General features: G+C 45.6%; 1 protein-coding gene across 2 annotated transcripts in view; it reads right to left on the bottom strand.

Moving 5' to 3' along the window:
• Positions 1-12,725, bottom strand: part of ccdc50a (coiled-coil domain containing 50a) — a 104,862-nt gene that overhangs the window by 51,688 nt on the left and 40,449 nt on the right. For both annotated transcript variants that reach the window (XM_038815959.1, XM_038815960.1), the window contains exon 2: positions 7,611-7,673. In XM_038815959.1, coding sequence (XP_038671887.1) covers positions 7,611-7,673 — 63 coding nt within the window. The remainder of the gene's footprint in view (positions 1-7,610; positions 7,674-12,725) is intronic.

Here is a 12,725-nt window from a genome sequence, read left to right as displayed (position 1 = left end):
AACTATGGTTGAAAATCCATCTAGTTGACTAATGTGTTTCCCTTTAGGGAAGGAAGTTTGCCAAGTTTCCCTGGTCTGGCTGGCAAGTGTCTTCAGGTGCACAGCAATGTGGCTGACTGTCAATTGCCCTCTGAAATGGTCTCGCAACTCACTCAGTTCAAGGGCAATTAGGGGTGGGCAATAAATGCCAGTAACAACCACATCTCATGATTGAATAGAAACAAAATTCCAAAATATACATGATTGGGGGGGGGGGGGGGAGAGCTCAGGATATACAATCCAGTCTCATGCAGAGTCAGAGATTACAACCTTCAAGTATCCATTCAAGATTTATCCACTTTTCTAGGTGGAACGGTTTATGCTAGGCCTTTCATCTGTTAAACTGCTCTCTCCATTTGGGTAAATCAGTTTTCAGCAGTTTTGAGGACCTCGCTTTTTGACAATTTCCAAGCACAAACTGTCACGACACTTATGTCAAAATAATTAAACTATAACTCCCACTGGTGCTTAGCATTTATTAATCCACCCCCAATGTATACTGCCCAGTCGACAATGACTGCATCGAGACACGGAGTACATAATTAAACTAAATTCTCAGTAAAGTGGTTTAAAACGGTTTGTTTCCTGTAAATTAAAAGCAGTCCACAGGATACTGCAAAAAGATGTTCAGGAATTGATATTCATAGCAGTTACACTGGTCTGTCTGACTATATACACCGAAACCTACAGTTGTGACTATTAATGCAGAGCGACACGAAATAACTGTGTCTTCTTCCCTTATGCGTGGGAGGGACGGCTGTTCCGCGCGCCCACACCCATAAGGGAAGGCTTACACACACACACACACACACGACATTGAACATTCTCCATTTCATATCCAGGATCATCAAACACTCCCAGGACAGGTATAGCACGGGGTTAGATACAGAGTAAAGCCCCCTCTACACTGTCCCCATCAAACACTCCCAGGACAGGTACAGCACGGAGTTAGATACAGAGTAAAGCTCCCTCTACACTGTCCCCATCAAACACTCCCAGGACAGGTATAGCACGGGGTTAGATACAGAGTAAAGCCCCCTCTACACTGTCCCCATCAAACACTCCCAGGACAGGTACAGCACGGGGTTAGATACAGAGTAAAGCCCCCTCTACACTGTCCCCATCAAACACTCCCAGGACAGGTACAGCACGGTGTTAGATACAGAGTAAAGCTCCCTCTACACTGTCCCCATCAAACACTCCCAGGACAGGTATAGCACGGGGTTAGATACAGAGTAAAGCCCCCTCTACACTGTCCCCATCAAACACTCCCAGGACAGGTACAGCACGGAGTTAGATACAGAGTAAAGCCCCCTCTACACTGTCCCCATCAAACACTCCCAGGACAGGTACAGCACGGAGTTAGATGCAGAGTAAAGCTCCCTCTACATTGTCCCCATCAAACACGCCCAGGACAGGTACAGCACGGAGTTAGATACAGGGTAAAGCTCTTTCTGTCCCTGAAATGTGTCTAAGTGCCAATTTCAAAAGATGCATGTTTCCATTTCTCACATCAATCTGTTAATTGTATGTCAATGGTAATTGCAGGTGATGGGCATTAATGAAATGAAATGAAAAGAAAATCACTTATTGTCACGAGTAGGCTTCAATGAAATTACTGTGAAAAGCCCCTAGTCGCCACATTCCGGCGCCTGTTTGGGAAGGCTGTTACGGGAATCAAACCATGCTGCTGGGCAGCAATTTAGCCCAGTGTGCTAAACAGCACACTAAATGGGGATTCACTTTAGCTCCTATACGTAGCAGCAGACTAAGACTGTGGTTATTGGGTTAGGAAGTTCATGTTGGTATTTGTATGTGTGTAAATAAATGCTCGTAAATTGTAAAACTTTGGCTCCAGTCCTATCCTTTATCTCCTAAAGTTCTGGTTTGTAACCCTCATCCCACAGACAGGTATCTGGTGATATTGGAGGAGATACTTTCTTCTGAGTCCAGTGGAAATTCATTCGGAAATTGACAGATGCACATTTCATGCGAGTCAATAGGTCATTACTCGCAGATTTGAATCTAGGTGTTTTACCTACTGCATTAACCAGGTCATGAAGCAATTGTAAAGCCCACTGCGCAAGCCTCTGACATGGAAAACTAAAGCTGCACATTCTGGGTTAAATGGCTGATCTCTTTGTTACAGTTAAGACTTTGTTTTCTCTGCATTGTGCCACACTCAGGCAACTAGGTGCTGGCTCTCCAGATTATCTACAAGACGACAACAAACTCGGACTTTATATTCCGTTTTTCTGATATTTAATTTCAAGACCTATAGCCACAACTTGCATGTTTCTCTGAAGCAGAGAGCAGGTTGTTTGTTTATGGGTCAGGAACTTCCAATCTACCCTGTTGCTCAGCAACCTGACTTCCATCAGATTTACACCCAAGTGAGCAGAGTCAGGCTGTGCTGGGAGTGGAGCTTTCTGAAACAGAAACAAAACAACTTATCCCCGTAATATTTTTCAGTGTGTGATGTTCAGAACTCAGTTCCATTCTGCAAACATTTTCTGAGTGAACTGCGGAGTTTAGATGTGACATAATCCCAGGCAGGATTAGGACAGGCGTTTCTCCTCGTCAATAGTTTGGCAGGCGTGTGTTACAAAGCACACTTCTGTAATCCCTGACCCAAAAGCACAGCAGAAATTTGCAACAAATCTGCTGTGAAGTCTCACCGAGTGCATTACGCATCCAGCGAGATATGGAGCTGATCAGAAGATGCTGCATTTAACTTCCTTCCACTCATAACCAACCTGATCATAGAGATATGACCATTCTGATATTTCAGTTCTAATGAAAGGTCATTTGACCTGAAACGTTAACTGTTTCCCTCTCCACAGATACTGCCTGACCCGAGTATTTCCAGCATTTTTTACTTTACATAGAGATATTACAACTGTTTCCAACAGAATGGTGTGTTCTCCCATCTGTGATCCAAACAGGAAACTATGCCGCCATATGCACGGTAGGATGGTGGTTAGCATAAATGCTTCACAGCTCCAGGGTCCCAGGTTCGATTCCCGGCTGGGTCACTGTCTGTGTGGAGTCTGCACGTCCTCCCCGTGTGTGCGTGGGTTTCCTCCGGGTGCTCCGGTTTCCTCCCACAGTCCAAAGATTTGCGGGTTAGGTGGATGCTAAATTGCCCGTAGTGTCCTAAAAAGTAAGGTTAAGGGGGGGTTGTTGGGTTACGGGTATAGGGTGGATTCGTGGGTTTGAGTAGGGTGATCATTGCTCGGCACAACATCGAGGGCCGAAGGGCCTGTTCTGTGCTGTTCTATGTTCTATATTTGATGTGATTTTTTGCAATGTCACCACATCATTACATAGTCTGTTAACATGGTCTCTAGATTTGTGAAAAACAAATTGCCAGAGCTACCAGAGTGAACTAATGACCAGAGAACACTATCTGATAAGAGCAAATGCTTTAAGGACAGAAAGAAAGAAAAAGCAGAGAAACATAGGAGCAGCAGACAAGTTCGGCCCATATGAACCTGGTCCGCCATTCAAACAGATCATGGCTTATCATTAACCTCAATGCCATTTTCCCCCACTATCACCAAATCCTTTGATGTCTTAGCATCCAGAAACCTATTGATTTCTGTCTCGAACATCTTCAGTTATTGCACTGAGTGAAGAAACTCCTCCTCATGTCAGTCTTAAATAGCCTGCTCCTTATTCTGAGGCTCTATCCCCTGCTTCTTTAAATATTTGTCCACGGCATGTGGCCACAGCTGACTGGGCCAGCATTTATTGCCCATCCCAGAGGACATTTAATAGTCAACCTCATTGCTGTGGGTCTTGAGTCACATGTAGGCCAGACCGGGTAAGGATGACAGATTTTGTTACCTAAAGGACATTAGTGAACTAGATGGGTCTTTACGACAATCGACAATGGTTTCATGGTCATCATTAGACTTTCAATTCCAGATTTTTATTGAATTCAAATTTCACCATCTGTAGTGGTGGGATTTGAACCTGGGAAGCAGAGCATTACTCTGGGTCTCTGGATTACTGGTCCAGTGACAATAACACTGCCTCCCCTAGACTCACCAGCCAGGGATTAGTGTGGTTAACCACCATTGTATTCCCTCTTTGACAAGCATACTCTTCCTTAGATTTAAAAGAAAATAAATTTAAAATACTCAATTTTTTTTCCGATTAAGGGACAATTTAGCGTGGCCTGTCCATCCACCCTGCACATCTTTGGGTTGCGGGGGTGAGACCTACGCAGGGAGAATGTGCAAACTCCACATGGACAGTGACCCGGGGTGGGATAAAATCTGAGTCCTCAACAGCGTGAGGCAGCAGTGCTAACCATTGCACCACCGTGCCACCCCCATATCCTTCCTCAGTTGAGACTAAAACTGTAGACAGTACTCCGGATGCAGTCTGACCTGTTGCTGGACTATCACAAAATCCCATCAGGAGGCTATTTGGCCGATCGAGTCTGCACCAACCCTTTGAAGGAGCACTCTACCTAGGCCCATTCCCCGTTCTATCCCCATAACCTCCTGGAGGCTAAGGGGCCATTTTATATACAAGTGTACCAAGACATCTTTACTTCTGTACTCAAAACCCCTTGCAATGAAGGCTAACGTATCATTTACCTTTCTAATTGTTTGCTACACCTGCATGTTACCTTTTAGTGGCTCACGAACAAGGACACCAGGCCCCTTTGGACATCAACACATCCCAAACACTCACTATTTAAAAAAGACTCTGCATTTATGTTTGTTTTTACCCAAGTGGATAGCTTCACATGTTGTTTTGAAATTATATTCCATCTGCCATGTTCTCATCCATTCACTTTGCTTTTCCAATTCCGCTTGGAGCTTCCTTGCATCCTCCTGACAACTCATATCCCCAAGTTGCCATCAGCAAATGTCATTACATTTGGCCTGCACATCCAAATCACTGATAGAAATTGCGATAACTGTGGCCCTAACACTGATCCTTGTAGTGCTCCACTAGCAACAGCCTGCTATTCTGAGAATGACCTGTTCATTCCTACTGTTTTCTGCATCTTAACCAATTCTCAATCGATTCCAGTATATTACCCCCATGCGCGCTAACTTTGTTCACTAACCTCCTGTGTGGGGCCTTATCAACAGCCTTCTGTATGTCCAAATACACATATTCATTGGTTCTCCTTTATCTATGCTACACCCTCAAAAACCTCCCAACGGGTTTGCCAAACCTGATTTCCCTTTCTTAAATCCACGTAGATTCTGCCCAATCAGGAAGGCAGTAAACGAGAGTGGTGCAGTTATGGAAAAATGTGCAGTGGCTTCAAACTGTCGTTCATCATATTTCACACAAACTACTAACAATTTCCAAGATCTTAACAACCGCGACACAACTTCTCTCTCAAACAGCTCAGTGCCTCGTACCTACAGAAGCTTACACGGCAAGCTAGAATTGACCGTTGCCTGTACATAGTCCTTTAGACGGCATCACATACAGCTCCTGTCTGTCCGCGAACCCCGAGTTATTCACACATCCACCATTCAGCTGCTGGCGAAATCCAGTTTCAACCTTGTGGCAGCTGCAGTAAAGCTGTCCGTCATACCTTGTGGATGGAGGAAGTGGATCTGATAGATCTGACTACTGAGGTGCCCAAGTGACCGTTTATACAGCCCAATAATTTAGTGTCATCCAAAAAGAAAGATTTTCCAATTAAGTTCTGGGGTGACAACCCAGTTACCAGTCCCAGACTGAACCCACAAAAGTTAACATGCATGGAACTGACAGATTGGCATTTACAAAGGAATTGGAGGGCGACGTCCAGCTCAAGCCTATTCCATCATTCAGTTAGGTGATGCTGATCGATAGCTCAACTTTACCGACCCACCTTGGTGTGGAAACGTTAACACCCTCACCAAACAGAAATCCGCTAATCTCAGCTTTGACATTTTAATTTGAATGCAAATTTTTCCAGCTTCTGTGGATAAGAAGTGGTGTAGCTTTCAGTAAAGTTGAACTAGTCTAAATGCTCATCTAAATATCTGGCACACCATCTTTCTGCATTGATTCAGCTCCCAGTACCCTCGCTGGTCATTCTTCCAATAAGGCAGCCGTGCGGATTGGGAGCAGGAAGTGTTTGAAGAGCCATGCATGGAGTGGAGTGTCATATCGTGGGCCCGACAAAGGCCTACGGAGCCGGGGATCTGGTTTTCCTGCCACCCCACAGAAAGGGCGCAAAGCCTCTGTGGACTTCTGGCAAAAAGCGGGCCAGCTCACAACTGGCCGGTACTCACTCGGAGGAGTAGCTTGCACAAAAGTCTCTGAAACAAACTCCAATAATCCTCGTTTATCCTGCAATTCAATGTGGACTCCTTCCTTTGGGAGCCGTTATAACAGCTTCATTCATCAAAATATGTATGATGGGGACAGTGTCGAGGGAGCTTTACTCTGTATCTAACCCCGTGCTGTACCTGCCCTGGGAGTGTTTGATGGGGACAGTGTCGAGGGAGCTTTACTCTGTATCTAACCCCGTGCTGTACCTGGCCTGGGAGTGTTTGATGGGGACAATGTAGAGGAAGCTTTACTCTGTATCTAACCTCATGCTGTACAGTGGCCGAATCAGAACAGTGTGTGGGAGACCAGAGTGGAAACATTGTTCAGAAGTAGCCAAAGTCAGTAAAAAGTCACTCACCTGATGAAGGAGCAGTGCTTCTATAGCTTGTGATTCCAAACAAATTGCTGGACTTTAACCTGGTGTTGCAAGACTTCTTACTGTGTCCACCCCAGTCCAACGTCAGCATCTCCACATTATGAATATTTTAAAGACAGAGCTAGACAGATTCTTTAAGCAAGGCGTTGAAAGGTTTTTGGAGACAGGCGAGAATGTGGAGTTGAAGTTAATCAGCCAAGATCGTATTGAACGTCGGAGCAGGCTCGGGGACTGAATGACCAACTGCGCTCTGATTGAGATTGTTCAAACTAAGAGCAGCCTAAAAATTAGAAGCAGGCCTTTCCGGAAGGAAATTTGGAGACATTCCTTGTCCCAAAGACTGGAGAAGTTTGGGACTTAATTACACAAACTCCTCATGATGAGGAGTCAATTGTTAATTTAACATTATCAAATTGTTCCGTTTTTGTTGGTTCAAGATATTGAAGGATATAGACAAAAGCAGCTCCAGTCAGTTAGCTCGCCAATCAGCCATGATCACATTGAATGGTGCACAGATTAAATGGCCTTCCCAGTTCCTACAAGATCAGAGGTTAGTTGTCTTCAAACTGCAGACCAAGAGGAGCAGTAACTCCATCTCAAAAACACCCAGCACCAACTGCCAAAACACATGGAAAAAGTGGGAACCAGTTCAAGCTTGGCTCAGATCACTTCTGGGCCCAGACCAGATCAGGATAGGGGTTTTCATTCTGTAATGTGAAATTACCTAACGGGGTAGCGGTTTTCATTCTGTAACGAGATATTACTGAATGGTTTGGGCTTCTATAACAATTCAACATGGTCACTTTCACGTTTTATTTCCAGATTTATTCTTGATTGCAATGATTTGGCCCTCTGACCACACCATTATGTGTTAAAGTACCTTAACTGTACTTACTTTCCTGTTCCTGAAGGTTGTGGGCCAAACTGTGATCTTCCCGAACTGCAAACTCCCGACAAACTGGAAGAGAATAAATGCATTCAGAGCCCAAGTCCTTTCTGAACAGATCACACAACATCAGCTATCTTTTTTTCTATTTAAAAAAAATCTTTATTGTCACAAGTAGGCTTACATTAACACTGCAATGAAGTTACTGTGAAAATCCCCTAGTCACTACACTCCGACATCTGTTCGGGTACACCGAGGGAGAATTCGGAATGTCCAAATTAGCCAACAGCACGACCAGGATTCTTCAAACACCGGAGTGTTTCACGCCGGCGTCAACGGGCCTCTTGGCCCAGCGATTCCGTGACCCACAGGAGGCCAGCACAGCACAGGAGTGCTCTGCGCTACTCCAGCTGCCGATATGTGGCCCTGCACATGCCGGCCGCTTCCGTGCTGGCCCCGTGCGACATGGCGGATTCACACAGCGGGCCGGCGTGGAAGAAGGTAGGGCCCCCTAGATCACGCACGCCCACCGATCAGTGGCTCCCGATCGCGAGCCTTGTCGTCATGAAGGCCCCCCCCCACCCCCTTCCGGAGACTGATCCCGCCGCCCCCCCTACCAGGACGACCACCGCAGCCGTGGCGCCGAGCTCCCGCCTGGTGGAACCATACGTGAACAACGCCAGGGGAACTCGGGCGGTTGACTGCGGAGAGTCACCACTGGGGCCTCTTTCAACGGGCCCCAACCGGCACCGTGTCAACCGCACGCGCGACTGCCGCCGGTTCTCCGAAGCATCCTGAGGAAACCCACGCAGACACGGGGAGAACATGCAGACTCCGCACAAATAGTGGCCCAAGCCGGGAATCGAACCTGGGACCCTGGTGCTGTGAAGCAACAGTGTTAACCACAGTGCTACCGTGCCACCCAATCTTGAAACTGATACCAAACATTTCAAAATTCCTTCCAGCATGGCAATGAAGATTCATTAGATGGGATGAGAGGGCGTTCCATGAGGAGATATTGAATAGAATGTGCCACTGCTTTCTGGAGCTTCGGAGAGTGGGAGGTGATCACATTGAAACATAGATTCTGTGCGGTCTTGACACGATAGAGATGCCAAGACCAAAGAGAAAATGCTGGAAAATCTCAGCAGGTCTGGCAGCATCGGTAGGGAGAGCAAAGAGCTAACGCTTCAAGTCTAGATGACCCTTTCTAATAGAGAGGCCAAGAGATTGATTCCTCTGGCAGGAGAAGCCCGAGCTTGCGAGACGGTCTCAGATTAAGGAATCAGCTATTTAAGTCTGAAATTTGAAAATGAAAATCGCTTACTGTTACAAGTTGGCTTCAAATGAAGTTACTGTGAAAAGCCCCTAGTTGCCACATTCAGGCGCCTGTTCGGGGAGGCTGGTACGGGAATTGAACCGTGCTGCTGGCCTTCCTTGGTCTGCTTTCAAACCAGCGATTTAGCCCTGTGCTAAACCAGCCCCTTGGAGAAATCTCTTCCAATTCAGAGAGTTTGGAATTGTCTACCCACCCCAAACTTTTTAAGGAGGACTGCAATGGCATTTCAACAAGAGATGGTTGGGAAATTTGAATGGGATGTGGACAAACCACACAGCCTGGCAGTTGGACCTTAACGGAGGTGTGGAATTTGGAACTAAAACAAAAAGCAGAAGCTTATTTTCCCCCTTTCTGCAACTAGTTCCCTGAAGTCAACCATTTTCAGAGTTTTAGGAAGTGAAGGGGAAACCCACATACCATACGCAGTGCCCCCACCCACACTTACAGTGCAAGCCCATCTGATATCTCCCTGCAAGTGAAGACCTTGTATTTTTACTAAACTGCCGTGAACTATTCTGTCCCTGAAGATTGCACATTTCTTCTATCATTCTATTTCAACTGTCCATCACATTGCTTGAAGGGTGTAGGTGGAATAAGTCTGCATTAATACTGAGGAGGCAAGGCCATTCCACATTTTTCCAGTAGAACAAATCCCATCCCACCCCCCCCCCCCCCCCCCCCTCCCGAACAGCCAGGCTAACCAAGTCATAGAATCATAGAATTTAGGGTGCAGGATGCCATCCGGCCCATCACGTCCACACCGGCCCTTGGAAAGAGCACCCCGCTTAAGCCCATGCCTCCACCCTATCCCCGTAACCCAGGGGTGGGCAAACTACGGCCCGCGGGCCGCATGCGGCCCGCCAAAGGTATTTCTGCGGCCCACCAAGTCATTAAAAAAAAAAAAAAAAAAAAATTTTTTTAATTTTTTTTTTTTTTTTTTAAATTTTTTTTAAGGTTAATGGGGGGGGCTGTTGGGTTACTTACTGGTATAGGGTGGATACGTTGACTTGAGTAGGGTGATCATTGCTCGGCACAACGTCGAGGGCCGAAGGGCCTGTTCTGTGCTGTTCTATGTTCTATATGAGGCGCCCAGAATCATAACCGGGTGAAGTAATTATTTTACTTAATATACTATGCGGCCCTTTGTGAATTGTGAATTTCTGAATGTGGCCCTTGCACGGAAAAGTTTGCCCACCCCTGCCGTAACCCAACCTAATCTTTTTGGACACTAAGGGGTAATTTAGCACGGCCAATCCACCTAACCTGCACACCTTTGGACTGTGGAAGAAACCAGAGCACCGGGAAGAAACCCACGCAGACACGGGGAGAAAGTGCAAACTCCACACAAAGTCATCCAAGGCCGGAATTGAACCCGGATCCCTGGAGTTGTGAGGCAATAGTACTAAGCACCGTGCGACAGTGCCGCCCTATATTATAGATTCCATTTTGTAACAATGGTGCAATGATAATGGAATTATTGACCAATCATATCAATGAATCACTATCAATTAATCTGCAAGAAACCCTGGGACACCCAATGATGGCGAGCTTTGGGGACCGCCGAGGCAACAATGCAACTTTCTATCATATCCAAAAGTAATTCACAGCCAACAAATTAGTTTTTGAAACAAAGTTGCTGTTGCTCAGACAAACATGGATACTACATTGCACACAGCAATGTAATAAATTACCAGTTCATATAGTCCTGGTTCAGTGATGCTTCCTACACTGCTTCAAATATTGCCATGCCACCTTTTCCAATAACCTGGACAGGCCCCAGGTTAATGTTTCATCTGAAGGTTGGCATTCCAGACAATGCCGTATTCCCCCAGGACTGCATTAAGTGTCAGTTCTGGATTGGTTGTTCCAGCATATCCTTGTGGCCTCCAGCCTGCTGCGGCACAGATTCACCACCCTCTGGCTGAAGACATTCCTCCTCATCTCAGTTTTAAAGGATCATCCCTTTAGTCTGAGATTGTGTCCTCTGGTTCTAGTTTCTCCTACAAGTGGAAACATCCTTTCCACAAGCACTCAATCCAGACATCGCAGTATCCTGTAAGTTTCCACAAGATCCCCCCTCATCCTTCTAAACTCCAACGAGTACAGTCCCAGAGACCTCAACCGTTCCTCATACGATAAGCTCTTCATTCCAGGGATTATTCTCGTGAACCTCCTCTGGACCCTTTCCATGGCCAGCACATCCTTCCTTAGGTACGGGACCCAAAACTGCTCACAATACTCCAAATGGAGTCTGACCAGAGCCTTATACAGCCTCAGAAGTACATCCCTGGTCTTGTATTCTAGCCATCTCGCCATGAATTCTAACATTGCATTTGCCTTCTTAACTGCCGACTGAACCTGCACGTTAACCTGAAGAGAATCTTGAAATAGAACTCCCAAGTCCCTTTGTGCTTCTGATTTCCTAACCCTTTTCCCATTTAGAAAATAGTCTATGCCTCCATTCAGCCTACCAAAGAGCATAATCTCTCACTTTTCCACATTGAATTCCACCTGCCACTTCTTTGCCTACTCTCCTAGCCTGTCCAAGTCCTCTGCAGCCCCCCCTGCTTACTCAATACTACCTGCCCCTCTACAGATCTTTGTATCATCTGAAAACTTAGCAACAATGCCCTTAGTTCCTTCTTCCAGATCATTAATGTATATTGTGAAAAGTTGTGGTCCTTAAACTGACCCGAGTCATACCACTAGTCACCGGCTGCCATCCTGAAAAAGACCCCTTTATCCCCACTCTCTGCTTTCTACGAATCCTATATCCAAGCCAGTATTTTATCCTTAACACCATGGGCTCTTAACTTATTTGACAGCCTCCTATACTACACTTTGTCAAAAAGCCTTCTGGAAATCTAAGTAGATCACATCCACTGGTTCTCCTTTGTCCAACTTCCTTGCTACCTCCTCAAAGAACTCCCAACAGATTTGTCAAACATGACCTCCCCTTGATGAAGCCAGGTTGACTCAATCCTATCTTATCATGCACTTCCAAGTACTCCGCAATCTCATTTTAATAATAGACTCGAAAATCTTTCCAATGACCGAAATCAGGCATGTGACATTCCTGATGGGGTAAATAGATAATTAGTCAACAAGGTTAAACTAAATGAACAGGACCCAAAACAGATTAATAAGCAAGTTAGAAGTAAAATGAAAGCTTCTCAAGTACTGCAGAAAACAACAGAAAGGAACTAGTTTAAAGGGGAAAAAAAGACAACTAGTTTGGAAATTGACGGATAATAGACAATCATTAACATTTCCACAATTCGCAGCGGAAGGCAAAGAGATAAAGTTTGCCAAAAAGAGCGACAACCCAATTAAAATTAATAACCAGTATAATGGAGTTGGAAATTGTACAAAGGTTAAAAGGGTTCCAAACAGATCACTGCGCAACGGGTATTTATCGCAGAGTGTCAAGAGACAAGGGAGGAGCTTGGTGAGAGACTGATGATGATGAGATGGTAACTGGACACTGCTACTTGGAAACACATCAATCCAGTGCCCAGATACCAAAAGGCCACCAGGAGTTACAAATCTCACTTGACCATTACCTCGATGACCCACAATGCCATGTCCTACCACAGTGTGTACTTAATCTAATAAAGATAATTTGGAAAAGTTCTGCACAAAAGCATCTACTTCAACTTCAAAGTTGTGAGGATTCAAAATGAGCAGTGGGAGTGGATGAGGAGTTGGAGAATAGAATACCTGTACTTGTTGGGAATCGTGTCAGGCTGGAGGACAACACAGGGTTCAAGGCTGGAGGAGAACAC

This window comes from Scyliorhinus canicula, chromosome 13, assembly GCF_902713615.1.
Source record: "Scyliorhinus canicula chromosome 13, sScyCan1.1, whole genome shotgun sequence".
In the NCBI taxonomy this organism is placed as follows: domain Eukaryota; kingdom Metazoa; phylum Chordata; class Chondrichthyes; order Carcharhiniformes; family Scyliorhinidae; genus Scyliorhinus; species Scyliorhinus canicula.
The sequence above is the reverse complement of the archived record's forward strand: the minus strand, read 5'-3'. Positions and strand labels throughout refer to the sequence as shown.